Source organism: Argiope bruennichi, chromosome 7 (assembly GCF_947563725.1).
Source record: "Argiope bruennichi chromosome 7, qqArgBrue1.1, whole genome shotgun sequence".
NCBI classification, from domain to species: domain Eukaryota; kingdom Metazoa; phylum Arthropoda; class Arachnida; order Araneae; family Araneidae; genus Argiope; species Argiope bruennichi.
Window position 1 is genome coordinate 17,029,026 of NC_079157.1, and position 25,075 is coordinate 17,054,100.

Below are 25,075 nucleotides of genomic sequence, written 5' to 3' on the forward strand. Positions count from 1 at the left end.
GTAATATAAAGAAACAGTTGGTACAGATATTGATATTCTGCTTTAAAGGATAAGGATCTGTGTAAGAAAATGAATATTATTATAAAGGACTTTAATATTTTATGTTTACTTTTTCTGAATATTTTTCTGCAAATTAGCATCAAGATAAAAATTTGTAATTTTGAATTTCCATTTTGACAATTTGTTCTATGTATTTCCGGGTATCTCAGAATTAAGAGAATTGTTTTAACGGAAACATTCGAAATTTTCGAAATCCTTTATTCAGGCATATCAGCTCAACAATAATGTGTAAAAAAATAAATCATACAAAACAACAATACGTGGAAAAGCCACCGATAAATAAATTATCATACAAATATTTATGAATATAATAAGGAAAGGCATTTCGAAACAAACTGGGAGGATAAACGTAATAAAACTGCAAAAAATGTTGCAATAATAATAATAATAATATAACAAATAATTTGTAAGATTTTTCAGATAAGCAAAATCATAAAATATTTTTTAGACACAAAAGACAGTAATTATTAAATATCTGTATTATTACAGATCTTATTCCATTGTTGTTTCACTTACATTAGATTATCACCAATTTAAATAATAACTGGAGGAAAATAATGGTTTGGAAAAAAATTTCCACATATCACACATATGACAATTCTAATATGAATATGCTTATTGATATAAAATATTATCCATAAGCAAATCTAAAAGATGTTGGGAAAATTTGAAAAGGCTACCAGACAAGCAAAATCCATATTTTTGGCTGGGGTTCTAATCATGACTTAATAACTGACCAGTAATTAAACTAAAACATTTATTATTTGCTAAAAGTTAAAAAATTAATCTATTATTATAGCATAAAGGCTTATTTAGTACCATTAGGGACTTATGAGGATTATGAAAAAAGTACGGACTTGAATTAACGAACATTTTGCAAGAGAAATCAACTCATAAGTTACTAAAAAATAAATAAGCACTTTCATTCTTGAATTTTGAAAGACAAGCTGCAATGCACAGTAAAGACTTTTTCTGCGGTTTTCGCCAAATATGTGAAATTTCAAGCTTCAAATATTTATCTTTCTAATAATATGACCCATTTATTAGAAGCACAGAGTCACTTCCAGTCCTATTTTTAATAGTTCATCGTTCTTACTTTCCATTGTCAGTTCAGATATCACTCATAACAGAAAGACTTTCAAACTTTTCAATCCTAAACTCTTGATAAAAGTTTTTGGGAGTTTGCAGTGTTTTGTAGCTAGGAGAAAAAGTAAAAATTAATACAAATAATTATTCAGAATACAGTATATATTAAACTAACCATAATAAATCAGAATGCAATTTTTATTATTTAAATTACTGAAGAAATTTAATTTACTGTAGAAAATTAAGTTCTAAATTTTAATTACTTTTCTAATAAAGTTAGTAATTTGGGCACCAATATGATATAAAAAAAAAAGGTTTTTAATATCAATAAAAGTTTGGTTGTCCTTCTACGGTATATTCTTTATGGTATTTATTGGCTATTTTAATCCAGTCTTCAGTATCATTATTAAGAAGAGTTCCACCGTATTCCGCTGGAAGTACAGAGCGTGGAAAATAATGAAGCAGTCCTTCAGGTTTTGAGTGGAAGATGACCTAAAACAGATGGAAAAAATACATATATCAGATAAAATCAAACCTGAACAATTACTGAATTAAATAAATTTGGATAAAATATGTCGGCCTTTTAAGAGAACCAGTTACGTATTTTATTTATTAAACGGCTTAACTTCATGCTTCTTCGAAAGATTGGTCAAAGTTAATTTATATGCACAATATTTTAAGTCATCAAAGAGAAAAATGAGAATCAAAACATACTCGCAAAACATTGCTCGCTTTGTATTTCAGATAAAAAATACGACTTATAATGCTATTCGTGTTCTTGTATTATTATATTATATTATATTATATTATATTATATTATATTATATTATATTATATTATATTATATTATATTATATTATATTATATTATATTATATTATATTATATTATATTATATTATATTATACGCATATGTGATGATATTTTAAACTCTTAATTTAATCCAAATTAATTCCCAAGATTTTATCTTAATTTAGCCCATAGTAACTTCATTCTAAAAATATTCTCTTATTTCGTGATCCAATTCCACTCTCGGTTTAATTAATTCCTCTGTAAAAATAATGCGCCATCAATACTACGTATCAAGGGAAAGTGATATCTTCGGTTGCCCTTGAAAAAGTGTCAAAGGTCACCACGTGTATTGAATTGGACCCTAGCCAGAAATCCTATGTTATATAAGACTAGTGAACATTTGTTTCGGCCCTTTTTTGCCTTCTTTTGTGCCGCGCATTCTTGTAAATAATCGTGTTTGCCTCTCGAGAGAGAATAAAACGAAATTAAAGATACAAAGTCTCTTCACTGCTTGTCCAACCTGCATTCTGCTGCAACCAAAAATACGTTACATATTATTTGGTCGACAGGATTCGAAATCCTTTACATATTATATATATACACACTTTTGAACTCATAATAGTTTTCAGAAGATGAATTTGGTGAATAAAAATCTGTTTTAATTGCTTACAGAGTTCATTCACTTAATTAAAAGAAAAAATATTTGATTTTAAATACTTGCAGTGACTAAATATTACCTTCAGTTACCTTAGTTACTTATAGAGTTTCTGAATTTGATGGATGAACAGAAAGACGCATTGGTATAAATACTTATTTCTGATATTTGAAATTTTTACGTGGTATATTAAATAATTAGAAATGGAATATTTACCCTATTTCTTATTTTTTCTGAAAGAAATGGTTTCACTATTGCCCATAGGGTTTTCATTACAAAGGATTCGTTGACTAAATGGATTTCCTTATATCTTCCTGGTACGCAATTCTGAAAAACATAATTGAAAAACAATATTTTTTATTATTTATTATTATATTATAACATCAATATATTTGTGCAATAAAAAAAATAATGAACTTATAAGAAAGTCTTCTGGAGAAACTGAAAATGCAAGAGATGATATCAGGGCAGAAAATATAATACCGGTCTAAACATTAAATTAAAATAATTATAAAAAAACAATGCTGCACGTTAAGAAACGAAACCGTAAAAAGTAAAAATAATTATTTTCTTGTATATGAATTACAAAATATTTTGTATTTCTCAAACCATTTTGATGAATCTCCACATTTTTTATCTCCCTGAGATTGAAGAAATTCTTTTCTAGAATTATAGACTGCTTGTATGCGAGCATGTGAACATTAAAATTAACTAACACTATGAGTTTCGGATGTTGCACCAGCTACAAACGATATGATTTCATTTGCAAATGCCTCCTAAGAACTCTACACACAATTTTCAGGTCTACTTCCAACTTGATATACCGAATTTTGAGGGCTTCTCCCTTAGCTGTCTTCAATATGCTCAATTACATCTTCTCTTACAGAAGATTATGTGGCGGATTGTGATGCGCGAGGATAGAACCTGGGACCTTGTGGTTCACAGCCCAGTAACATGGCCACGATACAAAAGCAATTGCTCGTGTAGCGTGGCTGTTAACTGGCTTATAAGCTTTCACCACAGACTCTCCCTCCAGTGAGTCGGAGGCGAGACGAACGATATGGCTGTTGAGTGGTGATGTATTGGCTGTTGAGTAATGTGCAACCCATTTGAGTAGCGCCAAGCGTTGTGGCGAGCATGTGTGGTTGCTGTTACTGCGTCAAGTGAGTCTGACGGCTTTGTGTTGCTGCGACAAGCGATTCTGACGACCTTGGCTTTGCTGTGAGTAGGTGGCGCCACAACAGCTGTACGAAGGTTGAAGGTTCATCGTCCGAGGTCATCAATGTGGCATATTGGTATACGCGAGGATAGAATCTGGGACCTTGTGGTTCGCAGCCCAGTAACATGGCCACGATACAAAAGCAATTGCTCGTGTAACGTGGCTGTTAACTGGCTTATAAGCTTTCACCACAATGACGTGTTGAGTCTCCTTCACATATGCGACACGTTTCTTGAAATTTTGCATATCAAAACGGATTGTTTTATGATTAGACCTGCGTGTTCGCATTTTGTTCGGAATTGGCGTTGAACAGAACAGTACCAAGAGACTCGTTAACCTCAAACTCAAGCACGCAAAACCCTTTTGGCATTTACGAAGGCGTTGTTTTTCTGCGCATTTTGTTTTCGCAGAAACGCTCATTATGATTGGATTTTTAACGCCATCTATTGACGACTATGAAAATCTTGCTTATTTTACATCTTATTATTTTTTTAATGAATATGTTTATTATATTTTGAGTAGTACACCCATGAAATTATGGCATTTATTTTAATTTATCCTCTATTAATGCGAACACTTTGATTTTTTTGTACTATATTGAAAAAATGCGAACATTACTGGTATTCTGATTTTCGTTGTTTGTCAAAGTCTGGAATTTCTTATGTATTACTTCGCTTTAAACTTTCCACATAATAAGAAATTTATTTTTCAAGTGTGTGGATTCTGCTACGTTTCTTTCAGTACATTGAAATAAATTGCAATTTTTTTATCCATTTTATTAATAGAAATTTCATGGTTCCCATATCAAAAAGAGAGTGGATTAATCAAATCAATGATATATCAATGGTAATGGTAATAATTAATTGATATACCAATTAACTATAAATGACATGGAACTATTTGGACATGGCATTAACAAATGAAGCATAGTAAAAATTTGTTATACTAATTACTTATAAGCCACATTAGCAATTGATATGTCACAAGAATGTAAAAAAAAAAGTTAAATATGAATCCTAAATAAGTACTTAAATCACAAATAGAAAATTTTCTAAGAATTCAGTGACTTTTATGAATAAAAAAAGTGAAACAATTTAGTGAATTATTAAAAAAAAAAAAATTTCAAATCTAGTGATTTGAAAACACTACGAAGATAAACAACAATAATTGTTTAACTTTCAATAATAACAATATACTATAAAAAGTCGATGTTTTATGTAAACTGTAAGTATAGTGTCGAGAGAAAAATACTAGTAAATGTCCGATGATATACATATTAATGCCTTAATTAGTACAATTTTAAATGTCCAATGCCTTTATTTTTAAATATTTCTCGAATGCCTGAATTTTATCAAGCATTTTAATGTATTATGCATGTTATATAATTTGATGATTTACAGTTTATTTATTCTGAATAATTGGTAAAATTTGTAAAGAGACTAGGAATTGGTAAACTTTGAAAAGAGACTAGGAATTGGTAAACTTTGTAAAGAGACTAGGAATTGGTAAACTTTGTAAAGAGACTAGGAATTGGTAAACTTTGTAAAGAGACTAGGAATTGGTAAACTTTGTAAAGAGACTAGGAATTGGTAAACTTTGTAAAGAGACTAGGAATTGGTAAACTTTGTAAAGAGACTAGGAATTGGTAAACTTTGTAAAGAGACTAGGATTTGGAAAATTTGTAAAGAGACTAGGATTTGGAAAATTTGTAAAAAATTTGTAAAGAGACTAGGAATGGGAAAAATTTGTAAAGAGACTAGGAATTGGAAAATTTGTAAAGAGACTAGGAATTGGAAAACTTGTAAAGAGACTAGGAATTGGAAAACTTGTAAAGAGACTAGGAATATAAAATCAAGTATTAATGGCTTAAGACGAGGGGGAGGCACAAATGCAGGATACGATCAGCACGAGAAAGTTTACAATGAAAGCAAAACACTTTTTTTTCGGGTAGGCTTACTTTTCAAAAAGCTTTTTTTCAAGCATGCAGCGGAATTTCCAAAGGACAAAATGTATAGCTATCATTTGGAAGATTTTAAATTTGCGAACAACAAGGTAGCTTGTAAATAACAAGACTTCAGCCTCGTTGTTTAAGTTGAAATCGAAGGAAATTCTTCGCTCTGCCCGTATCCACTGTGCTGGCGAAGCGGTAGTGAGGCTCACAATATTATCTCCCTCCCCTCTCTTATTCCTACAGCAATTATAAATGGTATTCAGACACGGTATTTGCTTTTCGCCTTTTCATCAAAAATGATTTTTAAAAAAAGTGGCATTAACGCACTATCGATTTATTCATAGTCCCTCTAAGACTTGTCACTAGAAATTGTACACCATTGTTTCCCGATTGCTATGCCCTTGATTTACTTTCAACATAGCTCGAAGGGTGTAGCTAAGAGATATTCCTGTGACAGATGTTTCCTGAGTTACAATCCAGCAGATATTCGCTGTTACAGGATACCCTGAGATGTCTGATGATGATGATGTGTCACCACGGAAAGAGGGGTTGCAGTAGCTTCTGAAGGTAAAGACCCCTGATCACCCGAGGGCAGAAGTCTGAATTCTAGCTCATATAAAGATGACACTCACACACTCGCTTGCACAACACCTTTTTATAGGAAGGCTCTTTCACACACCTCACAGATAAACATAGGATGAAGTAAAACCATACCCGAACCAGGACTCGAACCCGGGAAGCCCAGATCACGGGAGATACGCGCTACCCCTAGGCTAGGAAGCCGGTTGCAGTGTCTGATATCCTGGGGTTTATTTTATTATTATTGCTTCGTTCTAATTTCTGATGTTGTCTTCCTGTTGTAAATGTCCAATACTCCTTCTTAAAAATGACTCATCTGTGAAATCCGATGTTTCTTCAAATAATTGAAATGCGTTATGATTCTAATATACACTATCTACCAATAAGTATTTGGACACTCATGCAAATGATAATATCTGCAGTCCTGATCTACGTCACGCCTTCTCTACTTAAATATCGTGTAGGTAACAGAATTCACATTAATTGCATATAACATGCCACGAAAGTCAGAGCTGTCTGACTTCGAGAAAGGCGTAATTGCCGAATATGATAGAAATGGTCAATCCTTAAGGGGCATATCTAGTGAGTTAAACATTCAAAAATTGATAATGGCTTTTGTGATTAAGTAGTGGAAGGTGAGAGGTGATTGTCGGAATGAGCTTCGTCCCGGTAGACCAATGAAATTAAGAGACATAGACCGACGAGTGCTGTCCAAAGAAATTCGAAACACCCACCCCAAACCAATGGTCCACATACTCCAGGAGTTCCAACAAGCATCGGGAATTGTTGTTTCTATAAGTGCATTTGTTTGGTTTTCATGATCATGCTACCACCCATAAGCCTTTGATTACAAAATCCAACCACGCTGTTCAGTTGAGATGGTACACGTCGAAATTGGACTGTAGATCAGTGAAAACAGGTTCAATCTCTACCAATTGGATGGTAGAATCTGGGTTTGGCGCATGCAAAGGGGACGCCTTTTGCCAAAATGTGTATTGTGTCTACAGTAAAGTTTGGCGGAGGTGAAATTATGGTCTGGAGATGTTTTACGTGGAATAAACTGGCATCCTTGATCCCAATTCATGGTAAGCTCAACAACGACTCCTACTCTACTATTCTAGACAACAATGTGCTTCATACACTGTGGCAATTTTGAGGATGGATCATTGTTATTTCTAGGATAGCACCGCCACTTGCTATATTGCGAGGTCCACCATGGATTGGTATGATGACAAAGCGGTGTTCAATGTCCAGACTTGAATCCTATAGAAAACCTCTGGGAAGAAGTGGATCGTCGAATTAAAAGGTGCAGCATGTAAAAGAACTTACATGTCTTCTACAAGCTTAGAGGAAGAAAATATCTCTATCCACCATTGACAAACTTGTAGAAAGCATGCCTGGAGAGTAAGGTTGTAATTGCTTCAGGTGGAGGCTATACCAACTATTGAATAAGAATAAATTGTGTTTCGCTCTTATCACAGGTGACCAATTACTTATTGTTAGTGTATTTTACGATATTGCATCCTTAATGCAATGTATTAATACTATTCATCTTAATATAGTTTGCATATGGATTTGTAATCTTACTCTGTGCAATGAAAATTATTCAAAATTTGCTCACTATTGCGCCATGGTACAGCAAATGTAGATTTCGGAATGTACAGAACTTGAGATGCTGGAGGGAGGTTCCTTTAAAGTCGTGAATAATCTTGAATCCGTTGATTTGCGTCATGGGATCGCGTAGCAGCTGGAGGAACAGGATGGTGAACAACGATTGGAGCTTTTCGAATGGCATCTCGTTAGGATTCCATCTACCTGTAAAATGAAAAATTTCATTAGAATTTTGAATTCCCGATTATAGATCATCTATAAATAAATTATTTATGTAGATAAAGCCCATTTTATAAAAAAAAATATGTGACGATGATTGGTTTCTGTATACGAGTACAATGCTTTTTGCTTTTACTCAGTTTCCTTTATTGCTTTTGTCACAATAAATAAACAGTAAAGCAAGACTGATAAAGAAAATGAAAAAATACATTAGACAAACAGTCATATGGGAAATACAATCTCATATGTACAATCTATTTGACATTGCGAAATCCGCTTATTATGCGAGTTTTAGTGAATGAGTTTCTCTCTCTCTCTCTCTCTCTCTCTCTCTCTCTCTCTCTCTCTCTCTCTCTCTCTCTCTCTGTCTCTCTGTCTCTCTGTGTGTGTGTGTGTCTCTGTGTGTGGGGGGGGGGACTGTTTTTTAACATTTTCCTGATAAATAAAAACTGAATAAGAAGATTAAAATGATTCAAAAGAACCGCAAAAGAATTTTAACCCAGTGTGGTTTTATATCCTACATCTCTATTCACAAATTAGAGTGGAAAACTAGCTTCCGATCTGTATGAACTTATTTTTTATAATACGAAAAGCTTTATAAAGCTTTTAGCTACCTTGCTACTATTAGATGCAAACTTTCAAACAAGAGCTGCGTATATGAAAAAGGACCCGCTTCTTTACATAAAGACACCTTGTGTTAATGATATTGCACATTTTTATAATATTGTTCCAAATAGCAAAAAATGGAGTTGCATTAAAGATATTTCTATCTCGATATACGTGCATACATTAATATATTCATTTCAGAAAGTTAAACAGAATTAAAGATTTAAAATGAGTTGCAGAAAAAGAAGAATAAACCATCTTTGACTTAAAAAAATTTATGTTTTGAATGATAAACTGGACATAGCGTAAAAAGATACCCTTGACTATTATAATAATCAAAACACCTTTGATTATGGTTTCTGGTTGTGGCACGAATTATTTCCCGATTTTAATCGAAAGCATCAGTTTTAACGACATTCTCTGAAATGAATCTCGAGTCCAATTAATCTAAATTAACCTTACTTGACACAAATTAAAAAAAGAATAGCATGAGAAATTTTTCTGCTGCTACAAACAACTTTTAGATTACAGCGAGGCGAAATTTGAAGATACCTTCCTAAATCCGAGGATGTGGTTTGTGGTTTTGTGTTGGTTTCTGGCGCAATAGCCATGCTTGCCTATGTTGCGCCAATCAAATGGTACCCAAACCCGAGAAAGTGCTCTTCTCAGAAATTTCTCGTATACTCTTTAATAAACTTGCCATTCCAGAGAACGTTTTACATGGCATTGGCGTACAGTAGTTACGAAATATGAACTTCTGGCGTGAATTTAGCATTTTTACTGGATCTTTCATGCTATCCTTGGAGAGTTATTTGGCGATTAATACCTGGCATGCAATTTATAAGATCAAAAATCGAGTTTGTGTTTTAGATACGTTTTTCTCCACCGATTGGAACAATAATTTGATATAAAACTATATTTGCAATCTTAAAATCCCATAATAAAATCGATATATTTATGTCACTGCGCTTTTGAATTATCGCATTTACTTGCTTCTCAAAGTACCGAGTTCAAACCGAGAGACAGTCAACCTGTAGTTGAATTTGGCTCAAAATTTTACAGGTGTCTAAACTATAGATGTTAAATCTGTGCACCAAATGATGTTTATCTTGCTCTCTTTTCAGCTATCGTGTTAACATATATTCGAACAGCCAGACAGACGGATTTCTTCTGAACAGATTTTACTCAAAATTTGACAAAACTCTGCAGATTTGTTCCATAGTCCCTACACAAAATTTCGTCCGTCTAGTTGAAAGCTTGTTTTTTAGTTATCTTTGCCACTGACATACAGGCGGATATTTTCCAAAAATGTGTTTTTCGAACTCAAGGATGTCTAAAACTTGGACTCATCAAAATCTTGAGCTCGATTTCTATCCTTTCTTGTTTACTATATACAAGTGAAAGTAAAAGGGGATTGTGACAGAGAAGATTTGCTGTTGGTTTTTGACCTTACTGGAGAAGCATTTGAAAATCGCTCTCAAATCAATGTCTCGTTTAAGTTCAACTTTTCGCATGATTTTCGAATCGAATTAATTTAATGGAATATTATTACCAGTTGACTAAAAAATATTAACAATATTAGATAAACTTGGTTTAACCTAAAAATAAGCACATTAATTCTTGTATTATTGCTTGGTGAAGATATCCTGTTAAGATAAAAGTGACAGCGATGCAGATAGGAGTATTTCCTGGCTTTTGATGTCGCTGGGAAAATGCTGCCTCCCTGGATCAATCAAGCTGTTTTCTACATTTTGAAACCCAACTTATTTAGAAATATAGCCGCGACAAAAGCGATGATGCAATACGAAGAGGAAGTGAAAGATTACTCCTAATAAAAAGTACTCATAACCTTGCTTAACAAATAAAATGAAAGTTTAATGTGTTACTCGTTTTGATGGCAACATCATTTCATTCCTCATTTAAAAACATTAAAGAAGATTCGAAACTCTGGTCTTAAACGTGACAGGATATTTTTCTTGATTGGTCTATTTTGCTTTGTTCAGCTTCATTCCATCAGCTGTTAATGCACCAAGATACTACACAGTTTACAGGGGGAAAAGCATTCAATGGAAAAACATTATCATGCTTAAAAACATCCTTATATTTAAATTGTTTTTTAAAGCATTAGTTAGCAATTTTTGTTTAATATTTATTTTTTCTTAATCGCAGAAAGGTTAATTAAGTAATCACTCTGATTATGATTAACAAAGCTCTCTCTTCCTGCAAAAATTAACAACAAAAAAAAGCACCTACTAAAGCGAGTTCGCAAATTGTACAGACTAAGTCTATGTCAAAGGATACCGACGTGCTCTGATTGGTTTAAGCCTTGGCATCTTTTTGGCAATGTTTTGTACTCATAATAGTGTAGTTTTCGCTTATTTGGCTCAAACCTTGTACCTTTCATTAGTTTTATGGAAGATACGAGTGATTATCAACACAATCTAATTTTGATTAATATAATTGTTTTCTCTAAATATTACTAGTAATACTATTAATACTAATTAATAATAATAATAAATATCACTAATAATACTAGTAATACAAGTAACTAATGTTGTTTATGCACAGAAGTATAAAAACTATATGAAAGTAATTACTCAACATATGATGATGAATAATTTTTATTTTTCTATGATTTTCGTGCCTTTATTAGATAATTTATGCAGTCATTGAAACTTGTTGCTGAACATTTGTTACTTTCCCATTACTTTCGCATATGGGGAGATGATTACTTAATGCCCAAAACGTATAAATACGTAAGCATTAACGGAATATGTGATTTCGTAGCTAATTTTTTTAGTTATAGCATAATAATACCAAGAAGAAACACACAAAAAAATATTTTTAATAAATTGTAATTTTTATATTTCCTGAATTTAGGTTTCAGGATTTGATCTTTTCTTCTGTATATGTGTTCCAGATTAATATTACATGTAAATCGTAAAAAAAGGGCAGGGGATAAATTTACATATTTTATTTATTTTTATAAAAATATATTTCGGATTGCCAAAAAGATGCCAAGGCTTAAACCAATCAGAGCACGTCGGTATCCTTTGCCATAGACTTAGTCTGTACAATTTGCGAACTCACCCTACTAAAAGCAGCTGAGCAAATATAATTAGCTGTTAGAAATAGCACTGTAGCAAAATTTCCTTTAAATATAATTTTTAAACAATTATTAACATTAAGAAAAACCAAAGGAAATTTTCTCGCCAAAACTTAATCGCATGCTCTGCAATAAAGATCCCTCCTCTCACATAAAATTGTGGACCTTGGGTAAGATCGCGAATGCTTTAAGGGGCTTTGGCGAATAATATTGGCGAAATATAGATCTTTAGCGTGACGTATATATATATTTTAGACAATTCTATAATCAGACACAAATTTTTTATTTGGCTCAAAAACATTTTTTTTTTTAATCTACAATCTAAAACCCATATACCGAACCATTTAATCTGTTTTTGAGCTACCTCATTCACTGAAAAGTAGCCAAAAATAATGCCAAGAATATGTTTTTTGAACTAAGCGAAATCTGAAAAATAGATTTGTCAAAAAGTTTTGAAGATGAAAATAATTTTTTTGTACTTCGACTGCGAGAGACAAAAAATTGTTCGAGTGAAGAATTAATTTTCTGAAGTTTAGGCAAGAGAAAAATTAGTATTTTGCGATAATATACTTAAGGATTATTGAAGAATAATTTAAATTTATTTTTAAAAAAACTACTTCATATTTTAAAAATCTTTCTTAAAAAGCCCTTTCTATCCAAGAATTAACGGCAAGCCAAATTCGGTAACCATAGGTCCAACTGTCTGCTGTATAGAGTATTTTGATGGATTTTCACATAATTTATGCTGTATGACTCATCACATGATTTAGAAATAACATGCCAGCCTAAAATTATTATTTTGCTATAAATCAATCTACCATAAAATCATAAAAATGTTTTCTTTTCTTTAAGTGCGTAAAATTAATGGAGACAACTATTGTTTAAAAAAGAAACTTTCATTACTAAAAACAGAAAATTTGATGAATTCTCTTAAAATATTCTAATAGATCATTTTGGAATAATTTATTATAGCAATATTACCTCTGTAAAATGCATCAAAAATGCATCATGTTCTAGAGATATTGTATATTTTATTTAGTTTTAAAGAAAGGCAAGATTCTGCGAATTTTCTAAATTTTCCTTCGTGGAATTCTGTTTTTCTCTGTTTTCTTTTGAATATTCTTAAGACACTTACATTTTGCCTCTCTAGTTTAACTATCTTTTTCACTTTTGATAGAAATATGGAAAAATATTGACTGTCTGATAATAATACAAATTTCTAACTATCACCTAAAATATATTAAGTTTAGGCTGTCCCCTGGCACGATAGGATCATGGTTCATAAAGTTTTATCGAATACATAACTTACTAGAAATATCATAATTCATAATGTTTTATCGAATATATAACTTACTAGAAATATCATAATTCATAATGTTTTATCGAATATATAACTTACTAGAAATATCATAATTCATAATGTTTTATCGAATATATAACTTACTAGAAATATCATAATTCATAATGTTTTATCGAATACATAACTTACTAGAAATATCATAATTCATAATGTTTTATCGAATATATAACTTACTAGAAATATCATAATTCATAATGTTTTATCGAATACATAACTTACTAGAAATATCATAATTCATAATGTTTTATCGAATACATAACTTACTAGAAATATCATAATTCATAATGTTTTATCGAATACATAACTTACTAGAAATATCATAATTTATAAAGTTTTATCGAATACATAACTTACTAGAAATATTATAGTTCATAAAATGTTATCGAATACATAACTTATTAGAAATATCATAATTCATACATTTTATCGAATACAAAATTTACTAAAAAATATATCTTGAGTTTTTTTTTTTTTTTTTTTTTATAAAGCAAACTATTATTTCTGAAATGCATCATTATTTGCGCCCACGAAGAAACATGTAGAAATAAACGTAACACAATTAATTCGAATTCATATTTACTTCGAAATTTCTCTTTTGAATTTTCAAAGATTTGACAAAAAAAAAAAATTTCTACTAAAAAAAGTTGATATATAATCTATTATCAAAATTTATCTTGGTTTTCATTTAAATTCAAATTAAAAAGTGCAACAAAATAAATTTTTTGAGCTATTTGTTAGTTGAGTATGTTTGTGTCTTAAATCTTTGACGATCAATCGTTAATTCGTTTAAAGTCTCTTACCCTATTCTTCTACATTATTACTATATAAATATTCAATCATAAATCGAAAAAAATACCAGCATCTTTACTTATTTTAATATTTTGACATAACAAATACAATTAAAAAGTTCTACATTGCTATTTTATTAAAATTTGTTTTATTCAAAGAAAAAATTCTAATTTCATTTTTTATATTAATTATTTATTTTTATATTTATTTACTTATTTATTTTTTAATTTATTAAAAAATTATTTAATAAAGTAGTTTTATTTAATTTATAATTTATTTTCACTTAAATCTTATCACCTACTATTCATTAATTTATATAATTTGTTGAAGCTTAAATTTAAATGCCGTTTTTCTTGGTTATCACCAGTTTAGACCCATTTTTTCTATTTTTTCTTAATTTCTATTTATGAATGAATCGAATTTTTACCGTGGTTTCATCTATTTAGCATTAATCAAGATTCATAGTCTGAACATCTGGTGGGCTGAATAAAAATTTATTAACCCTTTAAAGGGTCATTTTTTTCTAGTCATATTATGTTTAAATATTTTTAGGCTCGAAATTAGAATAAGAAAAAGGATTCATTTAGCTTATTAGATAAATTTAATTTGATTAATTAATTAGGTTAATTAATAATTAAGTAACAAATCAAGACACATCATTTTGTGTAAGATAAAGAACTAAAACCTAAGTTTTTGTCTTTCTAAAAAAAATTGTCAGAACTGATGTCAACCCACATAAATTCATACAAAGATTGATAAATTTGGTGTGGAAGCATACTTCATATGCGTTTGTTTTAACCCGTTACACTCCGATATCTCTTCTCAGCATTATTCAATATTGGGTATAATTCTGAAGTTTTATTTATTTATTTATTTATGTTCAATTTTTAAAAATACCTACATAGGGGTAAGAAAATGTAAATTAGTTTTCAAAGAAATTAAACTTACAGCAATTATACAATTTTATTTTTGGAGCAATAAACAAATTCTTGCATTATGTGAATAATTATGCATAGAATTATTTTTCACGGTGCAGTAGTTTCAATGACTGAAATCTAAAATAATTTTTTTTTCTAATATAAAAAAAAAAAATCCCAAAAATAGAAATCAGCCTTTTAGAAAACCACAAAAATGCGAAAGTGATATAAAATGCAAGAATTAAGTTCCTTGTAATATTTTTCTTTTCATTTCTATATAGAAATTCTTTCACACACTTCTCTGAGATTCAGGAAAACTCTTGAGCAATAATTACAAAACGCCAATTAATAAAAAAAATTAAATGCATAATAATGAAAAAGTGCGCGAGTTCAGAATAAAATTAATAATTTCTTGCTGTTTCCTACGAACCTGGCATATAATTTTCCTTCTAAAATTTTAAAAGGAGGATGTAAAATCTACTAAAACAAACAAAATTTGATGATATGGCAGCTCATTATCATGTTGCTACGTAAAAGTTTTTGAAGCGTCTTAAGAACGTCTGATTGATAAATTTAAAAACAAGTCACACTAAAAAAAAAGAGACGGCATTGACATTTAAGGTAAGAAATGCGCAATCAATTTGCTTTGTTGTCTTTAACAAGGAAGTCTTCTTATATCAACACTTTTTATTGCGTACAAGCGGAAAAATTGTATTCTACAACTAAGTAGCCCAAGAATTAGCTTACGTGAAATTCTGGCATCTGAACATCTTTCTTTCAATATATCAATTTTAAAGATATTTATAATTTTAATTGCTTTTCCTTGAGTGTCATATTTTTTTTCATATTTAATTTATTGCAATCGAGAAGTGTCATTCTTCTCAGTATGTTACAGCAAAGAAATCAACTCATATTTCTGAATACAGGGTGTTCATTAATTATTGTCGGGGTTTCCGTACCTCATAACTTTCGAATAAAAAATTTTACGCAAAAACCGATTACGTATTCGTAAATTACAACTCAAAGAATTTTATTAATGATATTAAAGTGTAAAGCTTGCACAATTTGCACTTTGTAGGCATTCAGTTGAAGGCGATTATGTATTCGTAAATTACAACTCAAAGAATTATGAATACGTAAATTACAACTCAAAGAATTATGTATTCGTAAAGTATAACTCAAAGAATCGCCTTCAGCTGAATACCTACAAAGTGCAAATTGTGCAAGCTTTACACTTTAATATCATTAATAAAATTCTTTGAGTTGCAATTTACGAATATGTAATCGGTTTTTGCGTAATATTTTTTATTCAAAAGTTATGAGGTACGGAAACCCCGACAATAATTAATGAACACCCTGTTTATGAATCGATTCAAATACCCTGAAACAAAATTAAAGAATAGACCAGGAAGGAAGTGCTGAAAATTCTTTTCACAATAGAACACAGAATCGCAAACGCTAAAAGCGGCTGCTAAAGTTCACATTTTGTTAATGAATTAAGTAGGAAAAATAATGCACATGATAAAGAGTACAACACAAATCTAATGGAATATTAATTTAGAATAACACAGTAAAATTGCATGAATGGCAACAGCATGTAAATGGCCTGTCCTTTTAATACTTATTTAAACTATTCGAAACGTTTGTTATTAATATTGCGTCCTACTTACTATTGTATTCATTATAATACATGTAGACTCCTGAGTATCCGGCCTAATGTGGCGGAAGGCATTTCAGATAACAAAAACAAAAAAAAAGCCAGATAGGCCGGAATCCTATGAATTCATTTGTTTGTCCACCAATACCTGAAGACAAAATTTTTACATCCAAAACTCACTGTTATAATATGCATTTTCTTACTTCTTATTGAATACTAAGCCCTCCCTTTATCTCAAGCCTCGTAGAATGTGAACGCGGCCGCGGTCCGGTGTATCATAGAAGCAGTTGCCGGTAATGAGTTGAATTAAAACAAAAAGGTCTATACTGATAGTTGATATATGTTTATATACTGCATTGATGGTTTCAAGAATAGAGAAAAAGTAAGTTAAAGCATATAAACTGTTCTAATTTTAACATAAATTCTGTAATGCCTAACTTAAATGCGGGAAACATAAACAAAACATTAAAGCAAATCGTAGACCTGATTCTTAAGAAAATTGTCTCAAACTGATTTTATTTTTCACTGATAAATGATTACACAGATAGGAAAAGATAACTTTGAGATAAGAGTCAAAATTTACAGCTTTTAGGTTTTGAAAAAATTCTTAATACATGTCTTGCCCTCGTCATTTAATTACGATAAAAGAAAACTAGGCCGGATAGTACGGAGCCGGATACTCAGAAGTGTGATGTACATTCTATTTGTAATGTTATTCAATGAATTGTGTTACTGAGTTGTTGCAAATTTGGGTTCCATTAAGCCTTTGTTATTCTCATTCCATTTTCTAGATCTGCAGCAATCACTCCTTCCATTTATAATCTTATAATTTATTATAGAAAAGTCATTATATATATGAAGATAAGCAGCTCCCAGTTCAGCGATTGGTTCTCATTTCTCTAGTGAGCATAATAACTGTGTAAGGTCGACCTACCTCCACTCCAAAAGCATTTAGTTTTTCCCTTCTTGCTGTCTCAACAATGATCATTTAGATTATCTTAGATATTTAGAGAAAAAGGAAGTACCTCTTTTGTGATTATTCTTAAAATTTGATAATGATTTTTGAATCATATTGTAGTGCATAATTCTAAATCCGTTCAGTGAATTATTCGTTATCGTATCGAAACGACCAAAAGTGAGATTCCAGAGCAGTGTTGCATGGGGACTGTTACTCTTTTTGCACCTTGAAACTGCCACAATGCCATGTTTTATGGAATAATACCCTAACATAAGATGATTGTTGCATTTTCTGTCTCGGCAAAATCAACATTTTACACTGTGGTTATGGAAATTGTGCTGTTAGAATGCATGTCCTCATGTAAGAGAGTTGTCCGAATTTTCGCACCATATTATACAGAAATCTCCACCTTTTATACTATGTGACATGAGTATTGCATTCTTAAGATGTCATTTTATAGAAGGGTTGTCTCTATTATAGAACTGCAATATATGAAAATCTTGCCGGCAACATGCTGTACTGGATGATAACTGTTAAATTACAATATCAGTGAAATACAACGATTTCTGCAATATATCATTCACACTCATACACATTATTACATCATTCACTTCTATTATTTCAATATGCAAAAGAAATAAAAACATTCTGAGTTTCTATAAAATTCAGTAATGCAAAAGAAACTATAAACTTAGCAACCCTTTAAACGAAATCTACAAGAATAATATGTTTAAAAGTATGTGTAACGGATGATTTGGATAAATTTCAATGAAGTGAAGTAACACAATTTAAAAAGTGTAACCAGTTAACTGGGTAATTAACTCGTATTTTATTTGTTTCCCATAGAAATATTTCGTCATACCCAGTTAACAGGTTAATAAAAGGAACTGGGGTCAAATTCTTATGATCATTTTAATTTAATTAAAATTCATTATATACTTTCATTTTTTACTAATCCCTCTAAAGATCATAAATTGATATTTTTTTTTACATTGTGCAACTTTTATTTGTCAAAAAATATCTTTATTTCAGGATTGCTTATATTTTATATTCATGCAATTCTTATCATAAAATTGATTTAGCGCATTCCTCTCCTTCCTTAAAACATTCTGTTGAACCTTAATTTATGAACATCAGTGTATATTGAACATTTATCAAAAAGCAAAGTTTTTTTTTAAAGATACTAATGCTAGTACTAAATTTTTAAATATCTGAATATTTCCTTTAAAAAAAAAGAATTATCTCATTTAACTTATAAGATAAAAATTTATCCAGCATTGTAACAAAACTTCATGATCCGATTCCTTAAATGGGCAAAACACTTTCTGTAAAAACGCCAGATTTCTTAGTCTTTTGTTATATTCCAGTGTTTAACCCTTTACACTCGGAAAAATAATTCGATGCAAAATTATTCAGCTAACAAATACTTTCTCATTGCCTATGAAAAAAAAAATTATTATAGTTTTAAGTTGAATTTTGCCGAAAACTTAATCTACATCTTCTAACCATCCTTTATCCCCACAAAAATCTTTTTTAAATTTTTATAAGCAATTGCTTTATATCATCTTATTTAGTATTTCATCTTGTTGCTATTTTTTTAAATCTTGTTTCTAATTTTAAGAGATATTGCCAAATATTTTTTAATCCGCTTCTAATTTTACAGTATTTTTACATAAAGACACGCTTTATCTATTCTAACCGTATATCTGGAGCAGTATAGTCAGCTATTGGTGTTGCGCCTTTAAATCCCACAATCCAATCCAATCTAACCAATCTTTAGGTATTTTTAAAAAATAGAAATTAAAAATAAATAGATAAATAAATAAAACAGGCCCCATCTGAGTACAAAAGGTTAATATACATAAAAAGTGTGTACATATGTACCACTTCAGTATCCTGATGCGAACACTTTTCGATGATTCTATCTCGCTAAGGGGTAAGACGTGGAAGGATGTACTCATTTCTAGAATTTACTTTATTGTTTAAATGTAAACATCTCCCTTCATTTTCCCTCTCACCCCTACTTTGTCAAATTAAACCCACCCTAACGCATGCGCGAAAGTGCGGAGGATTTTAGAATCCGTTGGCAAACAATATTTAAGTATTCCTTGAACAATTCTAAAATGAATATTTTGACTCACTCACTTCTATTATAAAAACATCTGAAAGTACATCAGAAATTTTTAAAAATCATATGATCTGTTTCAGAACTTAAGTTTGAGGAAGGAATTCATGCTTTTGTATTTGAAGTGAGCATTTTATCCCTAAAAACTATGTTTACGATTATTTGATTACCAAAAATGGTAAGTTTTTAGAGTAGTAATTAAAACCATCACGATTGCATCTAGCGGAAAAAAGCCCCTAAACCATTCAAATTTGGCGATGGTAGATTAATCTTAAGTATAGCTCAGATTTTAATTTGCCAATTTCTTGTAACCTGATTCCATTTAATTCACACTTTTCAGTCTTATGATATAAAATGGTGACATTTTAATAAAGGTATTCTTGATTAATAGCTGAGCATATCCTAAAAAGTCCGTATTCTAGGCGAAGAAGTTGGTCTCCTAAGACAGCTAGTACAATTGAAACGAAATAAAATCGTTTTGGCGTTGTTTTTAAGTTAAATATTAAAGTTCAAAATAAAAAGGAAATATAAAAATGCCAAATTCACCAATTTAATTAAATTTATGCTTCATTTAATTTAAATCTACGATGCCTCTCGTACAAAGGAAAATTGATACAACGTGACAGCGCATCATAATTAAAAGCAAGGTGACATTAAGCAGTTAAGATGCAAGATGTCCAAAGACATTACGAAATTTGAAGTTGCGTGATTTGACTACTTTAGAGAATAGTGACTTTCATCTGATTTCAAAAACACGTATCAGGAATTGGCTACATTACATTGAGTTCATCATGTCTTGCTTTATGAAATCATAATAAAATTTGCCCTTTTAACCGTTTCACCTACAAAATTACTTAACCTTCTAATTTGATATCACATTTTATTCGGAACATTTATTGTTATTTCAACCCCAAATAATAACATAAAATGAGATATGAAAGTGCTTCCAAGTGATTTTGCGTTAATCTCAAAGTTAAATTTGAAAAAATTCATTGATAAACGTGTCAGACTCGTTATTGTGAACGAAGGGGTTAACTGCGTAGCCAGTTACAACATTTTTCGTCATGATAATTATATGCAAGAGAAAATTATCTACACCTCACTACAAACCGTTTTAGAAACTAAAATTATTCTTCGTTGTGATTTTGAAAAATACCGCTTATTCGGTACTTCAAAATGTATTACATCGAGTTACTATATTCTCTCTGAGGACTGAGAATGTCAAAATTGCCTACTCAGCCTATATAAAATGTATTACAACGAATTACAATATTCTTCATTTTAATTTTTTGTATGACAAAACTACTGAGCACTTCAAAATTTATTGCAATGAATTGCAATATTTTTCATTACGATTTTTGTATGAGAAAACTGTCTACTGAGCACTTCAAAATGTATTACAACGAATTACAATATTTTTCATTATGATTTGGATATGACGAAATTGGGTACTGAGCACTTCAGAATGTTTTACAACGAATTACAATATTTTTCATTATGATTTTGTGTACGGTAGAATTACTTCTTCGATATTTCAGTATATATCACAACGAGTTAAACTTATTTTTGGTGACTACTGCATACGTCAAAACAGCCTACTCAGTACGTATAAAATGTATTACAATAAATTACAACATTCTTCATTTTAATTTTGTGTATGACAAAATTGTTCACTTGCATTTTAAAATGTATTACAACGAATTAAACTCATTTTTATGGACTACTATATACGTTAAAAAGGCCTACTACAGTAAATTAGAATAGAATATTCTTCATTTTAATTTTGAATATAAAACTGTCGACTTAGCACTTCAAAAGGTTTTAAAAAGAGTTAAAATTATTTATGGCGATTACCGCGTATGCCAAAACAGCCAATTCATTTCGTACAAAATATATTACACTGAGTTAAAGAGTTATCCATTATGACTAATTTCAAATACCTAATTGGCTTCTAACAATTGTACATCCATCCGGACACCTCTTGGGCAGCAGCACAAGACCTTTACAAGATGGCAAGTCAAGATACTTGTCCGAAACACTTTTAAACAAGTAGCTTTCTTTTCTATGGATGTTAACGAAATTCTGAACGTTTTGGAAGGCATCTCGCATTCGATATTTGTTTCGTCTCAGAAACAACACCAGAAGATCGTCATGAAAATTATATTCACTTGTTTCCGGATTGTCTAATGAAAAGATACAGAAAAACAGAACGGCAGATTAATTTCTGTTAAAGATTATGCATATGTTTTGTGACAATTAACAAATTCATTCTCAAAATATCTAATGAAATGATCATACTTTTCAGCATAGACCGTAGCTCAAGAACAGCTTTTGCTTTTTTGCCTGGAGTTTCATTTAATTCTTCTTCACATTTTCTGATCACAAATTTTGGTAGGCTATGAGTGTGAAATGGAAGCGTGTCCTCACTTTTGTTTGAGATAACTTTCGAACACATTCCTAGAGGGTTATACAAAAATGCTCATAAGAATTTTTATAGTATGCATGCAGACACATACATAGATATACGCACACATGAAAAGAAAGAAAGAGAATGTTGGCATATAGCTGAGGACTCTCTCAGACATTTAAATTAAAATTTTTAATTTGGTATTTAACAACTTTTAAATATGACTGATTAAATAAATTCGCAGTGCTAAATTGAAGGCTTATTTGGCTTTACTTAATAGATTAATACAATAATTAAGTGGTATATTGTAAAAATACAGCAATGGAATTTTTTTATGTAATCAGCATTAATTTATTGCTTACATTCTAATGTTATATCTGCCTATTAAATTTTAAAAAAAGAACAATACATAGAAGGATTTTCTTTGGGAACAGAATGATTGGTTTCCCGTTTTGAAGCAACATGAAGGGCATTTTTCAAAGATAACGTTCGTTTAAGCCAAGGTCAGATGACGAAGATCTGGCATCCTCTCTCCAAATTTACCCTTCATTGGAGTGAGGAGAGTTTACCTAGTTTTCGACGAAAAATTTGAATTGGAACAATTGTCAAAGCTACAGAAGACACATATGCATTCATGACAAAAAGGATAATGTCAACTCCGGTAAATGAAGGTTCAGAAACAAAATAAATTTGGCTTATTCATAAAGCCCGTTTATTAAACAAAATCTAAAGAACAAAAAAGATTGTGTATTTCTGATACTATTCATAAAAACTACGATTTTAGCTCCCTGGATCAATTACAGAAAATATCTCCCTTGTAAAAACTTAACATGGTTGGTATGATGGTAAATATATATGTCTCCCAGACGATGAAATATAATCAGTACAACGCCTAGTCGCGCTATCAAATTATCGAGCTGATCTTGGGGATGATTACACCACTAAACCAGCAATGCTCTCTGAAGTTCCGGTAACACATGTAAAAAGGGATTGAGGGTCTGCGACCCTTGGCCAAGCCTGTACCACACATTCTGTATCGGTTTCAAGTCAAGGGAGAATTCTGGCATTCCATATGGGCGATATCCTCAGATTGAAGGCATTCCTTTATGATGGCAGGCATTGTCATCCATAAACACAAATTTTGCGGACATGGCACTCCTAAACAAAAGTTCATGTTGTTACAGAAGGATATATAGATAAATTTAGAATATCATGATTCCGATTTGAACATGTAGTTCTGTTCTGTAACCCCGTATAATTCCGCCCCAAACGAACAATCCTGCACCACAGTAACTCTGTCACTCAGTCATGTTCTCTTGGTGGTAACGGGTACCTGGCATTCTCCATATGAAAGTTCCGACTTGAATCAGACTGAAAATTATACCATTATTCTTCAGAAAACATCACACAAGCCCAGTGTGCCGATGTCCACAATGGCCTGCTCTCTACTCCAGACTAACAGCTGGCAACAGTTAATTGCCGTGAGCGGAACACATCTGACAGGCCTGCGAGCAAATGGACCATTGGGTCCCAAACGTCTGTACACAATTTGCGTTGAAACTGTCGTAAGCTTGATTGAAAATAACTGACGATGCAGGTCTCATACTGCGCTTCTTTTGGCATTTATTGCCAAATACTTGCAGTCATTTGGCATTATTGGCATTGCCATCATCTTGGAATCGGCGCCAAAGCATAGAGATGACACTTTTGGCGATTTCAAGTTCCTCGCATACTTCCATCTGAGTACGCGCACTTTCCAAACGACCGATAATTCTACCATATAAAAAACCTCTGTATGATAACTATTCGGTTATGACACTGAACGGTTCACATAACGCTTATAAACAATTTTACTTCTTTACCACTATTCAAAACACAGAGTGGTAATAATTAAAGTTCCGCTTTGAAAAGGTCATAAAAGGAAAACTACTGGACCAAATGTTATCAAACTAAGTAATGGTTTAAAAAAGGTCATGAGAAAAGAAATGAGGAAAAAAACAGTTCAAAAACTCACCACCAGGGAGTCAATGGTGCCGTATAAAATATTGTTAAGCAAAATACGACATGAAGACATCGGTTTAAGATGTGTTTAATCATTTCTGAAACATGCTACAAAGCATGTTCAATGTGGCATCCATCATTTTCTGAAAGCAAGTTAAATCGCATTACTGCATTCTCAACAGTAGTTCTTAGCATATCAAGAGGAATGATACGCACATATCGGTGAATCGGATCTTTCCATTTCGCCAAATCGTTTAGATTATCACCCTAAAGAGTGCTTTTGAGATAACACATATTGAACATGCTTTGTAACACGTTTCAGAAATGATTAAACACATTTTAAACAGGGTCTCCATGTCGTATTTTTCTTAACAATATTGCATACAGCGCCATTTTCTCCCCTGGTGGTGAGTTTTTGAACCTTTTTTTGGTGGGAAAGAAATTGTCATGATGTAATTTAAACTACTATCAAAATTAATAATACTTGATCCAGTAGTTTTCCTTTTATGATTATTTCAAAGTGGAACTTTAATTATAACCACCCTGTATATCCGTCTCGCACTCTTATCATTGTGGTATATTTTCGACGTCATCTGGTGGCATCCTGTAATTTGCCTATTATTCTTGAAGATGTTTGTGGTAATTCTACAGGTGAAATTTTGTATAGGAAAAAATCCGTATGATCTTGAATTACCTTTAATTTATGGACATGAGTGTAATTTCCATGTTTTAAGGATGGAAACAGTTCAGCATTTCTTATAAAAAATCTACCAAAAATAGACTTATGTAGACGTATGACACAAATATTTTGTTTTTGTCTCAATATTATAAATATATAAATAACGTCCAAGATTCTCAGGAGAAGAATTGTACTGGAAATAACTGCTTCTGTAATCATGTTTCAATACAAACACGACGAAAAGTTAATCGTGCTTCGTAGAATTGCTTCATTTATGTTTGAATAACCATGAACTTTTT

General features: G+C 31.2%; 1 protein-coding gene across 2 annotated transcripts in view; it reads right to left on the minus strand.

The window, feature by feature from the left end:
- Positions 1 to 419: 419 nt before the first annotated feature.
- Positions 420 to 25,075, minus strand: part of LOC129976711 (alpha-tocopherol transfer protein-like) — a 30,438-nt gene continuing 5,782 nt past the window's right edge. Inside the window, exons 2-7 of one of the 2 annotated variants that reach the window (XR_008785175.1) lie at positions 21,988 to 22,146; positions 21,630 to 21,872; positions 7,963 to 8,156; positions 2,809 to 2,919; positions 1,410 to 1,638; positions 421 to 1,258 (exon numbers count right to left, since the gene is read on the minus strand). Coding sequence is in view for 1 of the 2 variants with exons in the window: in XM_056090416.1 (XP_055946391.1) it covers positions 1,471 to 1,638; positions 2,809 to 2,919; positions 7,963 to 8,156; positions 21,630 to 21,872; positions 21,988 to 22,144 (873 nt within the window). In the remaining variant the exon portion in view is untranslated. Of the gene's footprint in view, positions 1,639 to 2,808; positions 2,920 to 7,962; positions 8,157 to 21,629; positions 21,873 to 21,987; positions 22,147 to 25,075 lie in introns of both variants that reach the window. The other variant, XM_056090416.1, reaches the window with a different exon arrangement.